This window comes from Podarcis vaucheri, assembly GCF_965113315.1.
Source record: "Podarcis vaucheri genome assembly, chromosome: 11".
Taxonomy (NCBI): Eukaryota; Metazoa; Chordata; class Lepidosauria; order Squamata; family Lacertidae; genus Podarcis; species Podarcis vaucheri.
In genome coordinates, this window is record NC_138749.1 from 62,611,077 (window position 1) to 62,635,194 (window position 24,118).

General features: G+C 41.0%; 1 protein-coding gene and 1 long non-coding RNA gene across 10 annotated transcripts in view; one reads left to right on the forward strand and one right to left on the reverse strand.

The window, feature by feature from the left end:
* The window catches only part of PRUNE2 (prune homolog 2 with BCH domain), a 138,737-nt gene extending 115,322 nt beyond the window's left edge, over positions 1 to 23,415 (forward strand). For 2 of the 9 annotated variants that reach the window (XM_082241460.1, XM_082241461.1), the window contains exons 12-20: positions 1,212 to 1,388; positions 4,696 to 4,798; positions 6,363 to 6,494; positions 6,751 to 6,837; positions 7,684 to 7,782; positions 10,104 to 10,139; positions 10,659 to 10,691; positions 13,953 to 14,000; positions 17,839 to 23,415. In XM_082241460.1, the coding sequence (XP_082097586.1) occupies positions 1,212 to 1,388; positions 4,696 to 4,798; positions 6,363 to 6,494; positions 6,751 to 6,837; positions 7,684 to 7,782; positions 10,104 to 10,139; positions 10,659 to 10,691; positions 13,953 to 14,000; positions 17,839 to 17,869 (746 nt within the window). In that variant the 3' untranslated portion in view covers positions 17,870 to 23,415. Of the gene's footprint in view, positions 1 to 1,211; positions 1,389 to 4,695; positions 4,799 to 6,362; positions 6,495 to 6,750; positions 6,838 to 7,683; positions 7,783 to 10,103; positions 10,140 to 10,658; positions 10,708 to 13,952; positions 14,001 to 17,838 lie in introns of all 9 variants that reach the window. The other 7 variants (XR_014224336.1, XR_014224337.1, XM_082241462.1 and 4 more) reach the window with 7 other exon arrangements.
* LOC309542783 lies at positions 10,606 to 13,945 on the reverse strand. Its single transcript, XR_014224429.1, has 2 exons — positions 12,136 to 13,945; positions 10,606 to 12,089 (listed from the first exon to the last, which is right to left on the reverse strand). It is a non-coding gene; the product is annotated as an uncharacterized lncRNA (long non-coding RNA).
* Positions 23,416 to 24,118: the final 703 nt, after the last annotated feature.

A 24,118-nucleotide genomic window follows, 5' to 3' on the forward strand; every position in this document is an offset into this window, starting at 1 on the left:
ACAATCATGTGATACAGATCTCACTGAACAGTATCACTTTACAATGCAGCTGCAGGCATGCTGTGTTTGAATCCTCATAAAAACTGTGTTCTTGAGTAATGCATTATTTGTGAGTCTCATTCTTACCTGTTTTTCAGCATACACCCCCACCTGCAACATGAGTGCTATCATCCACTACATGATTTAGCTGCAATGTGTAGTTTGAGTTGAATTTAGGATTGAATATTTAGAAGCTAAGGACTGCTATAAACCTTGGCTATTCCCTGAACTGTATATTGGGAACACTCCATGAATTTTGAATGCTCTTCAACTGCAGCCTCTACCATATGTAGGCCCAACTGCATCTATTTTGTGGCTCATTTTCTGGGAACAGCCCAGTAAGTACGACCAGATAGCCAGATGTCCAGGCTGAATAAGGATAGGACTGTAATGTGCCATATGTCCCCCCCACCCTCATACAAGTGAAAGAGCCAGCGGCTACTGTCAAAGGTTGGATCTACTAACATATGGCATACACAACCACGATCCAAACACTTTATTTTAGGCTCAAAATAATTGATGTCCAACTTAGTTATTTCATGCAGTAATGCACCGCTAATCCAAACCATAGATAAACATTATGTATTTGGCTCTCTCATCTGGGATTAGTTTTCTCAGTAATTGTGCAAGAAACAGTTCCATGTTGTTTTTATAAGCAAGGTAATAACTGGAAGGGAAGGAACAAAAGTCAATCTAAAACAACTGGTCCAGAAGGAGGCCATTCTATTTTCTGAAATGCCATCTGTATAAAGGAGCATACAAGTAGGAAGTTGACAACTTCAAATTTACCTCCAGACATTGTAATATTGTGTAATAAACAGTCTATATTATACAGTCCAACATAACACAGGCATTTTCAATGCAGCTGCTGTTTCTTCTTGGATATTCACAAACAGCAGTGTCTGTACGGTTCAAACTCATTTGCAAGCTAAACCCATCACCCCTGTATTAAGTCATACTAAAACAGGAGTGTAGGTTTGATCATTAATCTTTTAAAATTATAGGGCCATTCTGATCTTAATTTTTTTAAAAAAGAGTTGAGAATAGTGTAATTAAGTTCATGGCAGGATCCCATGGTCTCATAAGTGAAAACATATTTGATGATGTTTCTCCAGATGTCAGTAATAACCTGCCACTTTATTCTCTCTTTCACCTGCCTCTGCATTCCTCAGAAGAGCAGCCGGCCATTAAGGAAGCTTCTCAAGAGGAATCTGAAGCAATCCCAGAATATACTGCTGAGGAAGAGCGAGAAGACAACCGGTTATGGAGAACAGTTGTCATTGGAGAACAGGAGCAGAGGATCGATATGAAAGCCATTGAGCCTTATAAAAGGGTCATTTCTCATGGAGGTAGGATCGTTCTAGTAGCATGGAACAAAAAAGCCATTCACCCACCCCAAATAGAAAACAATACTCCTTTTATTAATATTCTTATCTCATAAGATCCAAATTTAGATTAAGTTTTCATTAAGGAAAGAAACAGGCTTGGTCTACATGCCCAGTGAAATCCTTGTCGATTGAGAGATCTATTCTGAAACTGTAGCATCAATCGGTTTACCATTAATTTCTTTTATTCTATGTTTAAAACACTTCATTTTCCAGGACTAGCTTACATAGTTACAAAGGAAAGGTTTAAGGAAGGAAAAAACTAGTTCATAGTACATTTATAGACTTAAATATTGCAGGAAGAATTGACTCACTTGTGTTGGTGTTCAAGTTATTTCTGCCTGCCAGTGAAAGTTGTGACCTTTACTCAAAGAACATGGCTACCTTTTAGATTTTTGGTTGTATTGCCTTGTGTCCTAAGTGAATCAACTCATTCCAGAGCAGTTTCTCTGACTTCATGTTGTAAGTGGATTGAGGATGACAGTCATCCTGTCCTCACTAGGTCACAACATGGAGAGGCTGAGGTACGCTTTTCAAAGAGCGAAGGAAGTAGAATGGAATTGGCTCCTGTGACCCCCCCCTCCACTTCCAAGCATGAATCTGTTATGCTTTACGGGAGACAGTGAGGAGAACTGACAGAAGGACTAAGGCAGGAGAGTCAGTGTTCATCAAGCCTCAGCCCTGGAGACACTTTCCAGTCTTAGCTAGACTTCAGTCCTGGAACAAGTTGAGCTAATAACAGTATTATCGGCCATGTGCAGAGCATGACTGAGTAGCCATAAGCAGTTCCACATGCCTGTTTATTATTGGGAAGGTCTTCAAGGCAAGCCTGAGAACCCGGCAACTCTGATTTTAGCACTCAACTAATGAGTGGTCTAGGGACGCGGGTGGCGCTGTGGGCTAAAGCCTCAGCGCCTAGGGCTTGCCGATCGAAAGGTCGGCGGTTCGAATCCCCGCGGCGGGGTGCGCTCCCGCTGCTCGGTCCCAGCGCCTGCCCACCTAGCAGTTCGAAAGCACCCCCGGGGGCAAGTAGATAAATAGGTACCGCTTACCAGCGGGAAGGTAAACGGCGTTCCGTGTGCGGCTCTGGCTCGCCAGAGCAGCGTTGTCACGCTGGCCACGTGACCCGGAAGTGTCTGCGGACAGCGCTGGCCCCCGGCCAATAGATGTGAGATGGGCGCACAAACCCCAGAGTCTGTCAAGACTGGCCCGTTCGGGCAGGGGTACCTTTACCTTTAATGAGTGGTCTAAACCACAGAGCCTAGGGCTTACTGATCAGCGGTTTGAATCCCCACAATGGGGTGAGCTCCCGTTGTTCGGTCCCAGCTCCTGCCCACCTAGCAGTTCGAAAGCATGTCAAAGTGCAAGTAGATAAATAGGTACCACTCCGGTGGAAAGGTAAATGGCGTTTCCGTGCGATGCTCTGGTTCACCAGATGCGGCTTAGTCATGCTGGCCACATGACCCAGAAGCTGTATGCCAGCTCCCTCAGCCAGTAAAACGAGATGAGCGCCGCAACCCCAGAGTCATCCATGACTGGACCTAACGGTCAGGGGTCCCTTTACCTTTACCTTTAATGACCATAACAGACTGCATGAAATAAAATAAAAAAATTCCATTAGAGATTTTGAATTGCTTCCTGTTCTGTGTGACTAAAAATGTAATGCTGCAAATAAACTTTTGGCTTTGCAAAGTAGAACCATTAAAAGTGGGCTTGTGTAATTGTAGTGGCACATCTGCCAAAGTATGGGAGCCTCAGAGCCAATTAGAAGTAAGGACCCATGACAGGAGTTGCTTTGTAAGACCATGAAGATTTTCTCATTTCTATGAGCAGGAAACCTCTTTTACTTTACAAGAACCAGAAGTTGTTGGTTTTTTTAAAAATAAATTCGATATTATTTTTTAGTATAATCTGTTCATTCACATTATTGTCTATTTTAATATGATATTTATTTGTACTTTCTTTTTATGAAATTCTTTATGCCTCAATGGATAATGAATTTAGAATATTTGCTCCTTAATACTATTTTCTGGACTGGCGAGTTTTATAAAGTTGTAGAAAGGTTGCATTATTCCATCCCCTTCTGAGAAGGCTTATTGTGGCAAAGCTGGAAAGCTTCTGCTATAAAAGAATTATCGACTTGTGGTAACAGGAGAGGTTTTTTTTAATTGATGGTAGCAGTGTGGCCGAGTCCCCCACTTTGCAGTGCTTTAAAAAAGAAAAAAAAGGTATTCCATACCCTTGAGTACCCCCAGGAAAAAGCACTGCCCAATCTGGGGTTGTTTTTGTTTTGTTTTGGAGTGGGGAGGTAGTGGAATGCAAAGGCATTCTTCAGCACCACTGTAATTTGCTGCAGATGCCTGTGATCTGTCTGCCATTTGAAATATCCATAGCACTCCTACACTAATCTCCCACAATGGGTCAGTGTGGAAATTTTCAAGGCAGGCTGCTCACAACTGTTCAATATGGACACTAGGTAAGCCCTGATGGGGGAAAAGCTGGGTTCAATCCCAGAGCAGGCTGATTATGGCCCTTATTCTGCAGACACTTTTGAAGAAGATGGAACTTTATTTTTATTTTATTCATTTATTAAATTTCTATACAACCCTTCCTCCCAATGGTGCCCAGGGTGGCAGCAACAATAAAGCAGTAAGACAATCCAATTAAAAATAAATTAGAGAAAACATTTAAAACATTTTATAACTTTAGGAACATCTAAGACAAAAGTTCATTTGCAACTCTCTAGAATTGTATTCCTTAAACATATTTTGGATGCTTTCAGGCTGTCATTATTTTCAGTTGGGAATCAATCACATACCAGCAAATTTGTGTTGTACAATTACAGTTGATTGGGAGATTTTGCATAACAAATCTGCTTACCCAGAAAGATCAGACTTTTTGCAATAAGGAAAGGGATGCATTGTGGAACAACACTTGCTTCGACACAATGCCATCTAACCTTCCCATTAGCAAATCAGAATGAAAGTTCATTAAATAACCTGTGTTGTTTAATTTCCCTTCAAACATATCAGGAATGAAGAAGAGGTCTGGAAGCATCCTTTGTGACTTTTCTTGCCCTATGCAAAGAATAGAGCTGTGACTTTTTGGGTACATAAGACCTGTTCTCATGCACTTTCTGCTCCCAGAAAATGCAGAATGTATGCATGTACATAGATATTCAGCAGCTGTGAGGCCGGCCAGGTTGCTTTCTCGAGATTGTGCAGTTAAGCATACTTTATGGGAAACAAATGCATTTTTGTTTCTTCCACAGGATACTATGGGGATGGTCTAAATGCCATCATTGTGTTTGCTGCATGTTTTCTGCCAGACAGCAGTCGAACTGATTACAACTATGTCATGGAAAACCTTTTCCTGTGAGTGATGAGGCATGAACAATGTGGTCATCATGTCTTTGAAGTTAATGCCTGCAACTGTGTTGTGATAGACAACAATCTTATTTGAGAGATAAGCTGAAGGTTTAAAAGTGACCTAAATGCATCAGAAATGTGTGTACCTTTGCCATTTAATGCTTCCCTGTGAAAGACGTTTGGTTTGTGCACATAAAGCAAAAAGGAAAAGGAAAAAAAGAATTAGAGCCCATAGATCTGTATGCCTCCTTCCTGCTATTCTCCAAGGTTTGTAATATGTCTATGCTGTTTTGAGTTAGAATCACCCAGAGATGACAGACCAAGACCCATAATAATAACTCTTTTTCTCTTGCTTCACTACTGGTGATGGAATTTGTCCTAAGTGAATGTTTGAAGGAGTATTCATACATGACAGCTCATACACAAAGCCAGTGAATGCCATCTTCCAGCCTTTGACCCTGGTACTTAATCCCATACATTGACATGGAGGCTGCTTCTCGTGACTTTCTCCTATTCCACTTGGATAGTAGAGGAAAGGAGGAATGAGGAGAATCATATCAGAAGAGATATGCTAGCTAAATTGGAAATGGGGCTTATGAGGTTGCCCCCCCCCATGCACCTCAGTCCCACTCACTAAAATTCCTTCCTGCATCAAACTTATCATAAGTGGAGGAGCTATGGCAAAGTGACTTCTATGTCATCTACTCTTAAGTATGAATTCAGCCATTCTCTGGTTCAAATAAGGAATGGCTTCCTTGATCTCCATTTAACCTGCCAGTGCTGAAATAATAAAACTTCAGTCTCAAATGTTGACCATATTGTGGATTAAGCATGAGGCAAGTCTTCTGGTTGAATTTCCAGACTAAAGCCCTGCCACTCATTGTGTCCTGGGGTTTCTACACTTATTTTCTGACTTTTCTTGCAATGGAAGCAGGTATAGACATTTCCCTGCTGTTTGTTTGAGCTCCCACTGTTCTAAAAAATAAAATTAGTATGGCCCTCTTGGTTAAATATCCCACACACCTAGAGGGTATCTGTGCCAATTTTGACATGTGCCACATGTGTAGTTATTTAGCATATAAATGTAGCACATGTGTGGTTGGATTGGTACATATGATACTGCAGAAGCGGATTTAGGGTAGCATGACCAGTTCACCCACACTGGACACTGACCTGAATGTGGGCTGCAGGGGGCGCTGCAACAATGATTTAGAATGGAAGGGGGGCGCTGCTGAAATATGAAAGCCCAAGGGCAGATCTACACTTGTCGTTTATTACATTAAAAATGTGTTATTAAAATGTGACAGCAGATGAAGCCACCGGCAATGGGAAACTGCTGTTAAGCACTATAGAACGTTAGTTTAAAAAATGTTTAGAAGACAAATGTAGATCCAGCCCAAGTCTGCCACTGACTACAGGAGCCCTATTAGTTAATAGTGAAATTTATGAAAACTTTAGCCATTGCTTATATCACAAGATTGTACTCTTTTGAAGAGCAAAGAATAGGTTTTGAACAAATTATTCATTGTCTCCCTCTCCTCACTCATTTTCTCTCTCTGTTTCCATTCAGATATGTAATAAGTACCTTGGAACTCATGGTTGCTGAAGACTATATGATTGTTTACTTGAACGGAGCCACACCCAGGAGAAAGATGCCAGGACTGGGATGGATGAAAAGATGTTACCAGATGATTGACAGGCGGTCTGTAGCTCATGGCTTGTTTTCTATCTATTGGGTCTGGCTTGCCATATCTATTATTTGAAAGCCCTCTGCCCACTTCTCCTTCAATATACTAATATATGCAGGAGCTAGTTTCACACTTCCCACCAAACGCTAGAGAAAAAGGGCATTTGGTGTGGATGAATCCTGACTAGGGCAGAAGATGCACATGACCAAGATTTTTCTTGGGCAATATATATTGCTTTGAAGGCTTAAATGTGTTTCTTTTCAAACACAGGTTAAGGAAGAACTTGAAATCCTTCATCATTGTTCACCCCTCATGGTTTATCAGAACAATTTTAGCAGTGACACGGCCTTTTATAAGGTAATAGTTCCAAACTCTTACAAGTGCTGAGATGGGGCCTGGTCAGAGGACCTTCTAAAGCTGTTTTTGTTAACAGAAGAGAAATGGGCAAGAAAAATGTTATGAGGGAAGCCATCAAATGGTTTATTCAAAATACCTCCAAGAGAAACTGTTACTGTGTGAAAGCTGATGGTATGCTGGTAAAAAGTGTGAGCTGTGAGCCAAGGAGTCCTTATCCTAATATTATCTCAGCAATGAGATTAAGTAGTTGATTTAAGACAGGGTGTTCAGTTTGGCCTGAGAGGTCATTCCCTCCAAAACTAAGGCCAGCTGGAGACATCAGCTGATGGGGTTCTGTTCTGCATTAGGTGCATCCAGCAGTCACTCACAGGAAACTGGTGCATAGCCAAAGCATCACAATTTAATCTCCCACTCAACAACTGATGAGCATAGGGTTAAATCCTGCAGTGTGTTCCCTGTGGGGAATGTGCTGGCAAAGCAGAACCCTCCCTCCACCCTTGTGGGTCAACTTTTACAAGTGGGTGGTCCTAGGCTAAAAAGGCTCCCCACCCCTCAGGTGAATCATTAACATTTAACCTCATCCTTCCCCTTCTACAAAATGAGGGTAGCAATGTCAACCCACATTGCAATGCTCATGTGTGGGCTTCTAATCTCCATGATGCTCCTGTAAAAACACTAAGTATATATTGAAGATACAGTGAAGGAGCGTTCATATGTGAAACTTAAAAGTGATTGATTCAGCTTTTTGTTATTGAACATGGAAAACTATCATGGCACTCGGTATATTGCATATTTGTGAATGTATCTTATTTATTTAATTAATTAATGCTACTTTTGTGTTTTCAGCTCAAAATTCAGCAGTAAGATAAAATATGTGAGCACTTTGGCAGAGCTCAGTGAACTAATTCCAATGGAATATGTAAATATCCCTGAAAGTATTGTCAAGTAAGTGAAAAACAATAAGAGAATAATAATTAGAAATGTTACCTTTATGAACCTAAATAATTGCTATTTTAGGGAGCAGTCTTATGCTCCCAGGAAGGTAGGCCGAGGGGCTGCTGTATCCAGTCGCCCCTCTGGGGGTGGAGAAGGAGGTGGATCCACAGAGACGTCTTTGTTACAGCAGCAGAAAGATCAACCGCCATCACTCTGGTGGAATTGGCTGGGGAAAGGTAGGTGAGGAAAGGTGACCAAAGACCCAAGGCCCTCCCTATTGCCCTGACATACTCCCACACACAAACCCATACAAGTGAGACAAACTACACCAGCCCTGGAACTGCTGGCATAGTTATTTTCCCTCCCGCTGAAACCAATGGAAGGGGATTGTTCAAAACAACAGAGGGGGAAATAAAGCTTCCTCTGTTTGTCTGCCCTTGCTGGTGCAAGACCCAAAGGGTTCGGAGATAGTTCCTCTGCCATCGACTCTTTCTCTCTCTCTCCCCTCCTGCCTGCCGCATCTCCATGGGTACCTAGTCTGCAACACACTCCCCATTCTGATCCACAGGTGCAGTCAGGCTCAGGGGTTCAATCCAGATTGGCAGCTCCATAATGGCTTTTTCTCTAAAATACATGTGGTCAGTTTATGAGTGTGTTTTCCCGCAAGTGTGAACAGTGTAACATGTAGTTGGCTCTAAAGCATGAAGATATGAACAGGGTAAATGAACTTTGTTGTAGATTAAAATTGTGTGCAAATGGGGGCATCACCTCTTACATTATTTTATTAGAACTGATTTTGCACAGAATCTAAGATACTGGGCTGTGAAGATGGAAGTCCCTGATTTAGATCTCACCCCTGCCATATAATTAATTAGGTGGCCTTAGGCAAGCAGCCATTTTTCACTCTCTGTCACTCCCGCATTCTGTATCTCAGGATTATTACTACTAGTAATAATCATGCTTTGCATTTACATAATAACATTTGTGTATATATATATATTGTCTCTCTTACATTTTTTTTATAAATGAAACTAGAAGAGCTCATAATTAGCTTGAAATATGTGGAGACTTCAGATTTTGAATATAAGTCCTGAGAAATATGGTGGAAAATAAGGAAGTTCTGTTCTGAAAATATTATCTTGCTAATTGTTGGGAAATAATAAAGTCAAAAGGGGATGATAACCAGAGATGTCACAAATTAGTGTGTTCCATTAATAGATAAATCAGATTGAAAATTTGGAAGATAGCAAATTGTTAGTCTGAGGAAATTTAAAATCATAATACTTCCAAGGTTCTTATCTCTTTGGTTTCTTGGTTTCTTTTCCTACTGTACATATTTCTCTCATTGAAAGTCCTCTTCTTTATAAATAATAGCTATGTTGCACCATGTGGAAGACCTAGATTTGGCATGTTGCAATCAGCCTCCCTTCTCCTTTCCCTATCGCCTGACAGGCAACTAAGATGTCAGGTTTTTAAACAGACGACATATATTTAAAATGTACCCATCACTGCAGATACTAAAGAGTTGAAATCCCCTGATTAAAGTTTAGAACATCATAATAAAAGATGTTAGGTAAAGCCCAAGGAAACATGATCTGATGATACATGGACATGTTTACATTTCATCTAAAGATCATCAGTGTAAACAATGAAAACTGGGCTCTACTGAGGTGCTATCCCATAGGCATTAAAAGGGAGGTGGAACCAAGGTAGAAAGGCATATGGACCCACTGTTATACATTAAAATATCTACATCTGGTGCCTTATTTCTGAACAGATAAAGATTCTGGAAGTGTGGCATTTCCTCTATTTGACAAATCCTTGGACAACCATATCAGGTGTTGAAATAATCATAACTTGTTGTTCTCGCTCCAAAAAGCTGGAATAACATACCCATTTCTGTGTGCATAGTGGCTCTGGATGTGAACATGCAGAGCCTCCAGCCAATTGAATAGGGTCCAAATGAGCATAACTGTGTGGATGCAAGTCCACATTTTGATGCCATCTGCACTCACATCATCAGCAGGTACAAAACCCAGCTTCTGCTTCCCTTTTTTCTACTGCTGCCTGAAGTTATAATTCAGAAGAGATTTTCAAAGACACAAAATCATTATTGGAATATTAATGGTATCTTGGGATTCTCTCTTTGGTTTGCAAAGCTGTTGTGGGGAAAAGAAGGCATTCCATGCCATTTCCTTCCTACAGCGGGTTATCTCCCATAATAGGTTCCTTGTTCATTTAAATATAGAGGTGAAATACTTGGCATAAAGGTGGCAATTGCATATCATTTGACCTATGTTTTTGTCCTTCACCCACTTTTATCTTGAAAGGTATGAAGAAGACAGGTCCTTTCAGAGAAGAGTAAGGTAACACTCTTGCTCTGCTGCAGCTTGTTTTGATGTTTCTGACTGTGAGGAAATGCGATGGGCTGACTATTACAGGCACAAAAGAACTCCCATAGCTCTGTATAATGGAACTCTGTTGATGAGTTCCGTTGAGTTCAGCCTTGTTTATAACTAAAGAATGCTAAATTGGAAACATAGGTGACTTTGCCTGCAGCTGCTAACTTAAATCTCGTTAGTTACAGCACTGTTGCCGTCTTTGTACAGCAATGCATGCCACAGACACCCATGCTCTGCTACCTTTATGTGCCCACTTCCAGAGTAACTAAATATATGAAACATGAAACTGATAGGTCAATGACACCATAGGGAACTGAAGATCTATAACATTGGGGCTGAATTTTTAAAAAAGCATGTACCTTGCTTGATCTTTGCTCTGCTTTTGGCCTGCTTCTGTCTTATGCTCTGCTCGCTTCTTCTCCTCCTCCCCCCCCCCACCCGCTGCCCCTGCCCTGGAAACATCTGTAACTTTTATTCATGCAGACTGGATGAAGAGCTGAGGGAAGCATCAGCAAAGTAAGACAGCATTCTGGTAATCAGTGGCATTATATCTATTTCAAGGAAACAGTGCTATTTTGTACATGCCTACTCAGTAATAATCCCATTGAGTTCAATGGGATTTATTCCAAGGTCGGTGTGTATCATTGAACTCTATTCACTTATCACTAAGCTCATTCAAAAATCACAGCCACACTTCATATCCTAAGCCAGCTTTCTCCAACCCGATGCCCTCCCGGTGCTTGGGACTACAACTTCCATCATCCCTAACCACTGGCCAGGCTGGCTGGGGCTGATGGGAGTTCTCACCCCAAACACCTGGAGAGTACTAGATTGGAGAAATACTTTATAAAAATAGGTCCCATTGATTTGAGTGAAACATACCTCTTAATCAGATTTGCTGTGCTGATAGCTTGGAAAATGTTCCTTAAATAAACTGTTATTTTTACTTGGATTCCTTGTTGACCTGTGTAAGACACACACACACACACACACACACACACACACGTTTATACTTATTTACTTAGCTATGCAGGCCGCTAATATAATATCTGGCAAATTGCTTGAAAATAAATACTTTGTAGGAAGCCAGCTGATCCTGTTCACAAACTCTAAATCAGACTGAGCCACCTGAAGATCATTGGGAATTATCTAAAGAGTACATTCTCACTGACCTCCAGGCCTGTCTTTTGTCATAGGTAGTCATCATGTGGTTAAGAGAATATAGCATAGTATTTCTTGTCACAAAGCCACAGATCATTAGATTAGATGCTGGTAACAACCCTGACAAATCTTATGTTAGAGGAAGTGGTTTGGCTATGCTTTGGCTGTCACAACTATTGCATGAGCTTTAGAAGCCTTTGTTTCTTTGAGGGTAACTAATGATGCTGTTACAGAAGCTGTGCGGATCAAAGTCTACCTTTCCAAAAGCATAAGCGGCCAGAAGATTACTTTATTACACAATTTTGAGCTCTACCGCTAAGTTCTAAAGCTTGTAGTCACTTTGAATGGTGCTTAGAACTGGAGCAAAGCCAATCTGCAATCCTGTTTATACAGTGTAACCCCAGTAACCCCACCACCATTCATGATGATTACATATGAAGTTTCCTGCATTACATCAACAAAGCTCACTCCATGGTGGTTGGATGTATTTACAGTGGCACACAGCCACCTCCTATATTGTTGATGCTGCTTTACCACATCTGCCCGCGGTGGCTAATATTGGTACATCAGCACCTGAGATTTTTAGAGGGAAGCGTAATATTTTAGTGAATAGAAACTTTTTGGATGTAGCACATAGCCTTTTTAATGCATGCTTATCCAGAGCTAAGCGAATAGAATTCAGCTTACTCCCATATGGGGGACTCCCTGGTCCTGAATGGGGTAACTGTGCCCATAAAGGACCAAGTGCACAGCCTGGGGGCCATTTTGGACTCAGTTCTGCATGGAGGTGCAGGTTAACTCTGTATCCAGGGCAACTGTCTACCAGCTCCATCTGGTATGCTGGCTGAAACCCTACCTGCCAGCACCCTTTCTCGCCAGAGTGGTACATGCTCTGGTTATCTCGCACTTCAACTACAGCAATGTGCTCTACATGGGGCTACCTTTGAAAGTAACTCAGAAATGACAACTAATCCAGAATGCGGCAGCTAGACTGGTGACTGGGAATGGCTGCCAGGACCATATAACACCGGTCCTGAAATATCTACATTGGCTTCTGGTATGTTTCCGAGCACAATTCAAAGTGCTGGTGCTTTAAAGCCCTAAATGATGATCAAGGGTCTGGAAACCAAGCCTTATGGGGAATGGTTGAAGGAGCTGGGTATGTTTGCCCTGGAAAGGAGAAGACTAAGTGGAGATACGATAGCCATCTTCAAATATCTCAAGGGCTGTCACGTGGAAGAGGGAACAAGCCTGTTTTCTCCTGTTCTGGGGGGTAGGACTCAAACCAATGGTTTCAAGTGACAAGAAAGGAGATTCTGTCTAAACACCAGGAAGACCTTTCTGACAGTAAGAGCTCTTCAGCAGTGGGATGGTCTCCCTTGGGAGGTTGTGGATTCTCCTTCACTGGAGGTTTTTAAGTAGGGGTTGGGTGGCCATCTGTCATGGATGCTTCAGTTGAGATTCCTGTATTACAGGGAGTTGGACTAGATGACCCTTAGGGGTTCCTTTCAACTCTACAATTCTATGATAAATGGCATTGGCCCTGTATACCTGAAGGAGTGTCTCCACCCCCATCTTTCAGCCTGGACACTGAGATCTGGCTCCGAGGGCCTTCTGGCAGTTCCCTCACTGCCAGAAGTGAATAATAATAATAATAATAATAATAATAATAATAATAATAATATCTATTATTTGAGGTTACAGGGAACCAGGCAGATGGCCTTCTCAGTAGTGGTGCCCGCGCTTCCATCAGATGTCAAAGAAATAAACAATTATATGACTAATAGACGACATCTGAAGTTTTAAATGTTGGGAAGTTTAAATTGGGAAGTTTTAAATGTTTCATTATGTGTTATGGGAAGTTTTTAATTTTTGATGTTTTATCATGTTTTTAATATTCTGTTGGGAGCCGCCCATAGTGGCTGGGGAGGCCTGGCCAGATGGGCAGGGTATAAGCAATGTATCAACAACAACAACAACAACTTTATTAATTAGATACCACCCATCTGACTGGGTTGCCCTAGCCACTCTAGGCGGCTCCCAACGAAGTATTAAAAGCACAATAAAATATCAACCAGTGCTATTTTTTTAGAAAAAGAGGTGCCAGAACTCACCATGAACTTATAACTTATAATGGCAATGGAACCCACCTGAGAGGGGCGCAAACTGAATTCCAGTGAGTTCCAGTTGAAAAAAGACCTGGGTATAATAATAAATAACAGTAGTAGTAGTTGTTGTTGCTACTACTACTACTTCTTCTTCTGGGCAACTGTCTATAGGAATAAGTTGTTAATCTATTTAACCTTGCATACCCTTAAAGTGACTGATTCCAATGGGATAGCCATGTTAGTCTGTTTCAACGAAAAAAGTGTCTTCTGGCATCTTAAAGACAATCAGGTTTATTATGGCATAGAGTTTTGTGGGTTCAGCAGGGAGGGCAATTCTTTTTGCTTCTATAACCACTTCATGCAGCTGAGGAAGTGAACTTGGCCCACAAAACTGTATGCCTCGCCTCAATATATTTATTATGTTTAAAGTAAATGAATTACTTCCCTAACTGTCTAAAAAGAGGGTTGTGTTTTTTTTTTACTACTGTTCATTTCCACTTGTCTTCAGAGCAAGCTGTCTTTCAAATGAGCCAGAAATAACTTCAGTCCAGCAGGAGTAAGAATTTACAATTAATTATGGCATTATATTTCCATTTTATTTCATGATCATGCAGTGTAAGAGACGCTGAAGAACTGGGTAAACTCCAGGTGGTCTGTTCCAAATCCATATACTTACATGGTTTGTCTAGCTAGCTTTTTCTAGTGCTGCTAGAAAATAACTCATTATTTTTTTAAAATGCAATGGTACACTTTTAAACAATTCACGTTTTAAAGTGGTGCACTATTCTGTGCTGCCCACATATGGGAAAAATCTCCAAACATCAGGTTGAAATGGTAAACGGGTTAGTCCATGAAACCTGTCTGATTGACTTATAGAACACAAGTAAAATGATTTGCAGCATTCATATACTTTTAATGACGTTTTTCTAGAGTCTACCCAGTCCTCCTTCCAAAGTCTTTTCCATCCAGGTCTCTTCCCATTTGCCTGCATTTGTAGTTTGAATATCAAATGCTCTCTTCAAAAAAGCAGATGCATTTTGCATGTTTTGAATTTCATTCTCTAGTTCAGGAAATAGCTCTCCAGAATAAACATTTACTTCTCAAGGTAAATATCAGCAATAAGAATACACTTGGTTGTAGTTCTTTATTCCACATTGATGATAGGATAGGATAGGATAGGATAGGATAGGATAGGATAGGATAGGATAGGATAGATAAGATGTCATACTGTAAACAGACCAAAGGTCTAGGGCCCTAGTACAAGAAAGTTATCACTAAGCACCATTGAAATTAACAGCACAGATGAATTGTAACTAATTAAGACCCATTAATCTCAATGGGACGTAAGCACAACTTGCTTTAGGTATAGATTCTTCTTGCTTCTCATTTTTGACAATGCATATAAATTTGTATTGATTAGATTGGACACTGGTTTTTGTAGGGAGGGTGTGAATGAAATTTTTCTCTGTGCGTCTTTGTAAAGTTCAGGCAATACTGTACAGTGGTGCCTCGCAAGACGAAATTAATTCGTTCCGCAAGTTTTTTCTTCTTGCGAGTTTTTCGTCTTGCGAAGCATGGTTTCCCATAGGAATGCATTGAAAATCAATTAATGCGTTCCTATGGAAACCGCTTGCCAGGCTGGCGGTGCGGAGAAGGGCTTTTCTCCCCACCGCAAGCCTTCAGGACAGGTATGGGAACAGAGGGGAAGGGGCGCAGTGCTTCTCCTCTGTTCCCGGGGCTTGCGGTGGGAGGAGGGTTTTTCCTCCCCACCGCCAACATTCAGAACAGCATTCTGAATGTTGGCGGTGGGAAGGAAAACCCTCCTCCCACTGCAAGTCTTCAGGACAGCCATCCGAAGGCTGGCGCGGGGAGAAGGGCTTTTCTCCCCACCGCCAGCCTTCGGAGCAGCCTTCCGAAGGCTGGCGCGGGGAGAAGGGCTTTCCGCCCCACCGCCAGCCTTCGGAGGAGGTCCGAGGACAGTGGGAAAGACACACTGCGCATCCCCGCTGTCCCGGAGATTTCCCTATGGGCTTTCGTCTTGCGAAGGAAGCCCATAGGGAAATTCGTTTTGCGAAGCTCCTCCAAAACTGAAAACCCTTTCGTCTAGCGGGTTTTCCATCTTGCGAGGCGTTCGTCTTGCGGGGCACCACTGTATTGGTCTGAATATAAGCCTCACTTTCCCCCCAAATTCCGACCGTGAAAAGTTAAAGTGTGGCTTATATTTGCAACCTTATGGTATGCAGCCAGGAGCGCGGGGCAAACAGTACCAGGAGTGCGGCAAAGCGGCGCCCGCCCTGTGCGTAATCCCCCGTCCTCTCCCAAGGCCGGGAAGGGGAAAGGCCAACGGCAACGCAACACGCTCCCCTCCCCCAGGTATGCAGCCAGGAGCAGTGAGGAATGGAGCTGCTTATATTCAGGTATTTTTTCTTTTTTTCTCTCCCCCCCCCCCCAATTTTAAAGGTGCAGCTTGTATTCAGGTGCAGCTTATATTCGGGCCAATACAGTATTTAAAAAGAATGGGCATACCATTCTTGTTCATCACTGATTATCCTGGATGACATTACATCTAGGAGTAGTTCATACATAAAGACTACAACTCTTTTAGACTACCAGAAGAGTAAGGCACTAACTCTCCCCTATATATTGGTTTCTTTGTTTCTACTCCCTTGTGCCATAACCTCTCCCCACTATAAATTGGGGAGTTCAGTACCTTGTCTGGGTACCTGCATACCTTCAACATAACATTCTACCATTGCTTCTCTTTTCTCTAGTGGACACTATTTCTTTTTTAAAGTCCTCCTTTACAGTAGCAACATAGGGAGAAGTGAAAAGGGATAGCCAGAAACAACCAAACTACACACACAAACCACATGTGTAAAAATAAAAAGTTAAACACCATACCCTCCAACATGTTGACTCCCAAAACTGGGACACACGTCTTCCCATCCATGCCCCACATGAGTCATGTGACTCATGCAAAATGGATGGTCAAACCATCACACAAGTGCTGTAAAACAGGCAGTTACTCACTTTTAGTTTCAGAAAGGTAACCTATTTAGACCGGCTGCTATCAGATTTTTCAAGCTAAAGGGTCATTCCAGCTACTTTTTGGGATCCCAATATGGATACAAGCATATAATAATGATTTAGATATGATACACTCAAGTTTCTTGAGATGTATCTTGGGGCTCTCAAGTTCAATCAAGTATGAGACGATGTGTGCAGAACTAGGTATACACACGATGGAATATTGGGTGTGGGCCAGCACTATAAAATATGCATTGCCATTTCTGTTGCCAACCTTCGAGTCTGCTCTCTGACTTACTGAAGGACTTCTATAAATTCAGAGGGTTCCAACTCTTACATAGCAAAATCGGATCTATTGATATTGACTTGGAACCCTTGTATAATTCAAGTGAGCAATATATCATAATATTCAATCAAGATTAAGGGACATTGAAAAACAAAACATTGAGTCAGCTGTAAATAAAATTTGCTCCCCCAAGTTTTATGGTTTAAATGCAACAGATAACAGGGTCACCTATATTTCAAAATTAATAATTCCAGTCCAACGCATGGCCCAACGGAACATTTCCCCCTCATCTTTTGTCAAGGGCAGATGTTTGTACATCCCCAGAAACGATAGACATTGTGGATGTTTTTTGAATGTGCCAGACACAGTAGAACATATTCTTTTCTACTGTCTATTGTACAACCAGCTATGCAAACATGTGCTATCCCCTTTTCTGGGTAGCCTAATATCATGGCACAATGAAAATATCAAATTCTATCTGTCTGACATTGACCTGGAAGGGTAGCTGAGCTTTTATGAATAGTATCCCTTATAGTGGTGAATGACACTATTTAGCGGGAAGAAACTCCAATGAAAACCCTTGTTATCACAAAATTTTGCAATGCTGTTTATTTGTATATATTTTATAATTTTATAGATGCATGTTTTATTTACAGTGCCTAATAAAGGTTTGGTGAAGAAGTAAGTTAGTATATCTATGATCTCATCAAGTATATTTACATTGGTGTTGCCATTTTAATAAAGCTATCCATCACAATGTTACCTGAGTAATGTTTAGGAGTACTGAAATGTTGTGCATGTTTTATTCCTGTTCAATTGCATGTTTGTTCTTTTTGAACAGTTGACTCAAAAGAGGCTCCTGGCATGATGAGGGCATTCCTGAAGAAGGTGGGGAAAGGTGGGGAGAGCATTTTAATAGAGCCCAGAAAATGGTTGGGGTGTCTGGCTTGGGCCATGGGAGAAACTCCTGCTTGGGACTCCTATGAAGGCGTCCTGCCCTGTGCTCTTTAGAGGAAGATACATATGCACCAATAAATATATACCATACTAAATGTTTTCTTCTTCTTTTATTTCCCTAAAGGATTGACATGACAGTGAAAGGAAATCCCTAACTTCCTTGGCAAAGTGCAGAAGAGAATTTTCATTTGTTTGGTGTGCCTGGGCCTCGAGGATGGGGACAATTTGGGTTTCTCATTTGAGCACAGTCCTCCAGGATGACCCCTGTGCACCAGCCTCATTTCTTTTCATGAGGCCTGTTGGTGCAAGAATAGTTCCTGGCAGATTGCAACCTTTGTTCTCTGATCACTCAGTGCCATTCAGAGTTTTCTGAAGTAAAATAAAAATATATATGGAGGGCTGCTACTGCCAAATAGGCAGCAACGTGCAGATTTGTGCATTACCTTCAGAAGTGCTGCCTGCAATATGCATTTCCCCCCAGTTCTGAATTTTGCCGTCAGTGTGCCTCATCTGTGATTCTGGACGTTTGATTTATTGTTCCATTTTGGCTTCAGCGTATTAACATATCTGTGCCAAGTTACATTAGAAATGTTAATTTCCCTATAGCAATGTCCCAGTCCAGTGGCTCCAGTGCATTGGGCTCAATGGGCTCAATTAGGCATGCAGAATTCTGTGCAAGGAGAGACTCAGATTGCTACCTTCCTTGCTTTATGAAAGAACAAACACACATTGCTTCTTAGAAGAATTTGGAGAGCTCCAGCTCACATAAAGCGTTACAAGTGCTTCAGAGACTTCACTGATCTTGGTTTGCCACCAATAGCTATAATTCCACTCCTTTGTTCCCCAAAAAATTCTTGGTATTTTTCTTTTTTTCACTATATCTCAATAGCAGGCACTATGCAGGACTATTCTTGATCACAACAGTGCCATGAATAACAAGGATGGAATGTTTTTTTCCTTAATTTTATGTGTTGTTAAGGAAACAGGAAGTCCCCAGAGGAGGTAATGCTTGCAGAAGCAAAGGATGCTCCTTGTATGAATGAGAATATGCATGGACCTCGGTGAAATCCCAGACTGAAATGATGCAGGAAGAGAGGCAACATATGCTGAGGTCATCAGACAGTATGCTGAGATAACAGCCCCAAAGAGAAAATAAAGGTTCTCTCTTAATTTGATTGCAGTACCAGTTGTCATCACTAACAAAGTACCAAATTCAAAACTTCATGCTAACTAAAGTACTGCACGGTAACAAACACCCCTCTGTTGAGAAGAAAAACCCTAGCAATTCTAAAACACACTAGTTTATTTTCAAATGGTGGTGACAAATTAATTAATTTGCCAGACTGAAAATAGAATGCTGAGTTGTGTGGGTCTTATTTAATCAAAAAGTGGATGCTATTAGACATAACATGTTCATAGTAGCTTTTTGTAATAAATTTAGTCACTAGTTATTATCATCTTACTCCAGGAATATAGCTTCAAGTAGATTAAATCAATATGCTGTATTACTAATCATCATTTGTCATTAGTCATCTGTAGTCGTTATGACAGGCAGGGCTGGTAGTGGTTGCCATTATCTCCATTCACATATAATTCACATTCACCTTGAACAATACGTTGTTTTATAGGGAAGGGACCAGTCTGCTGTCCAACATGCAAGGGGATGGGTGGCAGAAAGAGGGAAGCTGGGACCTTCTGTGGTCCATCATCAAAGCCATCACTGCTGGCAAGGGAGGTTTCCCCACCATTTTAAAATAATTCCAAACCATTTTCCTCATATGAAGAGTGGCAGCAAGTGAAGAGGTTACCCAAGGGACACTAAATCTTCCTGTCTTTGGTGAGTCATGTTTTTGGAGTGTGTGTAAAGCTTTGTACTCCTTCAGTTGTATCTGCAGACCACTTATTTTGTCCCATAGAATTCAGTGAGTGCCACTGAAAATTGAATCAGCCCATATCTTCATGACTGCAACCCCTTTATCTTTCAACTTCTGCCACTAGTGTGTGTGATGGAAATTGAACATTGGGAATCCACTTACATATATACTGGTTTCAGAGCCAAAGGTTTGCATTCTCCAGCAGAAGGAGCCTTTTGCCAATCCAATAGAAAGTGTCTTCTTCTAATGGAGCAAGCTCCATCCATCAGAGGAAGAAAACCTTCAGATCCAACACAATAAGTTGAATTGTTTAAAAGGACTGAAATAGGTTCTGTCAACAGAAAGAAATGAAGGAAATAAGAAAGGTCTGTAGTTAAATGTCATGGAACAAATTATATTTTTGCAGTGTATCTGAGGTTCCTTGTTTGACATCAGTTTTTACGCTGCCTGTGTTTCTTCCTTAATCTAAGCTTGAAGAAGTTCCAAGAACGACACATGCCCTGTGTGGTGCCAGTCCCATAAAGTGCTGAGCACTGATTCTTATACAAGAGTGGAACCCATCTTACCACTTGACATTTTATGTCATCCTGTAGAATGATAATTTGAAAATTGGATTGTTCTTTAGAAGAAATTCTACTTCAGATGCCATGGTTTAACAGACAGGGGTTTGAGTTACCTTCCAGATGCTGAGAGTGTTCCCAGTCTGAATTTTTCAATGCCTCCCATGCCATGAACTTGTATTCTTCACAGACATTAGGACTATGCAATGCAGTACAAGAGTGATGGTGAATATTGGTCTTTTGCCCTTGTACTATGGTTGTAGTAGGAAGCAAGCATTTTGAAGGGTATGTTAATGTGCAATTTTGCCATGGGGTTCCCTTATAAGATCCTTTTACTATGAAGATATTAATAGGAAAATGAACCTTGTGGCGACTCTTCTACCTCAGAAACAGTCATATGAATTATCTCCCGATTGTGATGAAAGAAGAACATAATCCCTGTTTCCTGCTTAGCCTTGGATTTGAAAATTCATAGAATTAAAGTGATATAGGTTCTTAGATCTAGAAGTAAATTCAGAACTGATGATGGTCATATGAGACAATGATAACAGTTCAGGGTTCCCTCCACCAACACGTTTAATAGATGCAGTACTTACTCTTCTCAGTCAATCACTTGCTGTGCTAATGAGCACATGGAGATTATCTGTCTGCAGAGGGACTCCCATTACATTTAGTGGAGGAAGCTGTGCTCCACATACATTTTGTGTGTTTGCAGTTGCTTCTCTCTATTGAAGTAAATGGTCACAAGAACTCGGTATGTGCACTGGTATATGGAGCTCTGGACTGGGGTAGATATCTACAGAGTGCTTGTGTGTACTGAATTTATGTTATGGGGCGTTTTGTCAACTGCACTGTGCTATCTGCCACAATACTATCTGCCCTGTTGAGCTAATGGAGCTGACAGCTCTGCTTCTATGTACTAAGATCTTGCAATCTGAAAATATTAATACTGTACCTTGTTTTGGGGAGATGCTGTGTGATAATTTAAATAGTGCAAGTCTATGATGTTTAAATGTGAAAATGTGTTTTCAAAAACATTTTAGTCACAATATAACACAATGTTGTGCTCTTAACCCCCCTGATGTCACTTACATTAATTGTGCCTAACTCAAGTGTTGGACTGTGGCCCTTGGGATTAGCCCTTTCAAGTTGGGTTGCCAAATAATAAGCCCGGCATGTTCTTATGCCTTTAAACAACTGCTTAATCTGCAGAAATCAACAAGAGATGAAGCTTTATATGCATAGTGATAAACATTATCCCCTGCAAATTTCTGCTGCAAATTGCTCTTAAGGGCACAGCTGCAAGTACCAGTTTAAATACTGGCAATTTTACTTCCCAATATTTTTGGCACTAACATTCCAGTGCTCAAAATGGCAATTATTTTTAGATGTTCCATCTTTCTTACATATTGAGCCAATGCATGTTTACTCAGAGGTAAAACCCACTGATCCTGTGAGGCTTATACTCCCTAGTAAGGATTGCAGCCTTACAATCCAGTCCTGGGTAGAGTTACTCCACATATGACCAGGCTACTTATGCCATAGCTATGAATTGCTGACATTATTTGCCCCTTGTCAAATAATGGAAAATATGGTGACATTATTGCAATTTGCTTGTAAGGCATTGATGGTTAAGAAGGTGTATAAGACAAATGTCTTGTTAAAAACAAATAGTCTGTCTTCTTCAACTTAAAGAACAAAGTGATATTTGCTCGTTAATATATATTTTTAGAATTTTATTCTTTCCAAAAAAAGTTAAGTATGTCAGTTGCATATTATACTAATTACTACCTAGCAATGTTCAGCAAAAACTGTTATTTCTTTTAAAAATAAATACAAATACTTACACTCAAGTAAACTTTTTAATACATAGAATTTCCCTTCATCATGTATCTAAGTGCTCATAATTAAGCATTACTTGGGGCCTTTCTAGGTTTTCTTTGTGTGGTTTCTTAGTTACTGTGGCAGATTCAGATGTCAAAAAGATACGTTTTGGGTTAATTGCATTGTTATGATTATTTTATTACTGAGCAAATTATATCCCCCCCCCCTTCAGTTCATGGACCAGCAGAAACTACATATTTGTGCAGTTTGGACTGGGAGCACATTTATGGAACCTATTGGCTAGTGCCCTTGAGGTCACTGGTGGTGAACATGACTCCCCCATTCTCTCCATACAATTTTGTGATATTTTAAATATATGGAGCATGATACAAAAAATATCAGAGTACCCTGCTGGATCATATCAAAGGCCCGCCTAGTTTAGCATCCTATTGTTACAGCGACTAACTGGATGCCTCTTCTGGGAAGCCTTCTGCAAGCAGGACCTGAGTGTAACTACACTTTCCTGTTCTGCAGCAACCAGTTTTCAGAGGTAACACAAACTTGTAGCCATTACAGATAGACCTATCCTCATGAATTTGTCTAACCCCCTTTTAGTACCATCCAAAGTGGTAGCCATTACTATGTCTTGTGGCAGCAAATCCCATACATTTAACTATGTGCCATATGAACAAGTACATCCTTTTGTCTGCCTTGGATCTTTGTTGGATGACCCCGCGTCTTGCAAGAGAGGAAGAAAAATGTCCACTTTATCCATGCCAGGCATCATTTTATACACATTTATCATGTCCTCCCCCCTTGCCTTTTTTAAAGAAAGAAAGAGCTCCAAATGCCCCAATCATTCCTCATAATGGGTATTGTTCCACCTCTCTGGTTATTTTTGGTTTTCCAGCTCTGCAATGTCCTTTTTGATGCGTACTAACCAGAACTGAACACAGTAGTCCAAATGCGGTTGCACCAAATAGCCAAAATTAAGGAGTTCAAAGACCCTTTGATCTTAGTAAGAGTGATTTAGGCATATGCTTTAACTCGGTTAAGATAGTTGGACTTTCAAATACTTCACTTTGGCTGGATCATATCTTTATGCTACATGTTTTAAAATTCTTTACTTAAAAAAAAACTTTTGTAGAGGCTATTCCCCTTTTCACCTGAAGGATCTACTACCTTCCCCGCATAATGTCAGGAATGGGGTATTTCGCCACTAGCCCTAGGCTGGTGCTAGTGGTACGGCTACTATTATGAATGCTAATAAGAACAATATGGATTTCTCCTGTTATCTGGAAAGGCCCTAATGCACTATTCATTTTGTTCAACTCTGCTAACAAAATTGTTTAGATTAAGCAATATAATATGTAATATCAGTATATGTACAATATGTATGTATGAATCAAAAATAAAGAGCTTACAATCCAGTAGCAAAAAAAAGTTTTACCCTAACTTCTTAAAGGGAACTTCTCTGTATGCTTCAGTGCCTGGATGCAGTGGTGGGCTGGATGAGGACCAATAAAGTGAATCCCAGGAAGATGGGGGGCCTGTGGGTGGAGGGCTCCCAGATCTGGGAATTGGGCATTTTGCCTCTTCCGCTTGCACTCCTGAAGGAACAAGAACATAGTTTGAGAGTCCTCCTGGATCCATCATTGTCACTGGAAGTGCATGTGGTCACACTGCCAAATAATGTTTTTCACCAGCTGTGGCTTTTCCTGGACATGGACATCCTTGCTGTGCTGGCCCCATGGGAATGAAAATTATATAGAGATTGCCCATATGGGATAATTAATAAAAGAATTGTGCTGCATACCTACATCCAGATATGTGGGGCAAGCAAATTCCAGGAAGAGAGAGAGCAGAGTGTTAAAGCCACAAAAGCAAGCAGCAGTGTGGCACAGGGATTTAGACTGTTAAACATTTTAAATATCCTGTTTAAGTTGCTTACAGTGCTTCCCATTTCTACCCCTCTCACAATGAACAGACCACACCATTAAATTGCTTTATTTACAAGCCCCAAAGATCAGATTTGTGCATTATTCTATGCAGTGGCAAGAAGAACACAAGTATAACATTATTGGTTTACAAAACACAGAAAAATACTTCTGAGCACGCAGTCTGGGTTTGAAGTGCAGAAGCCCAG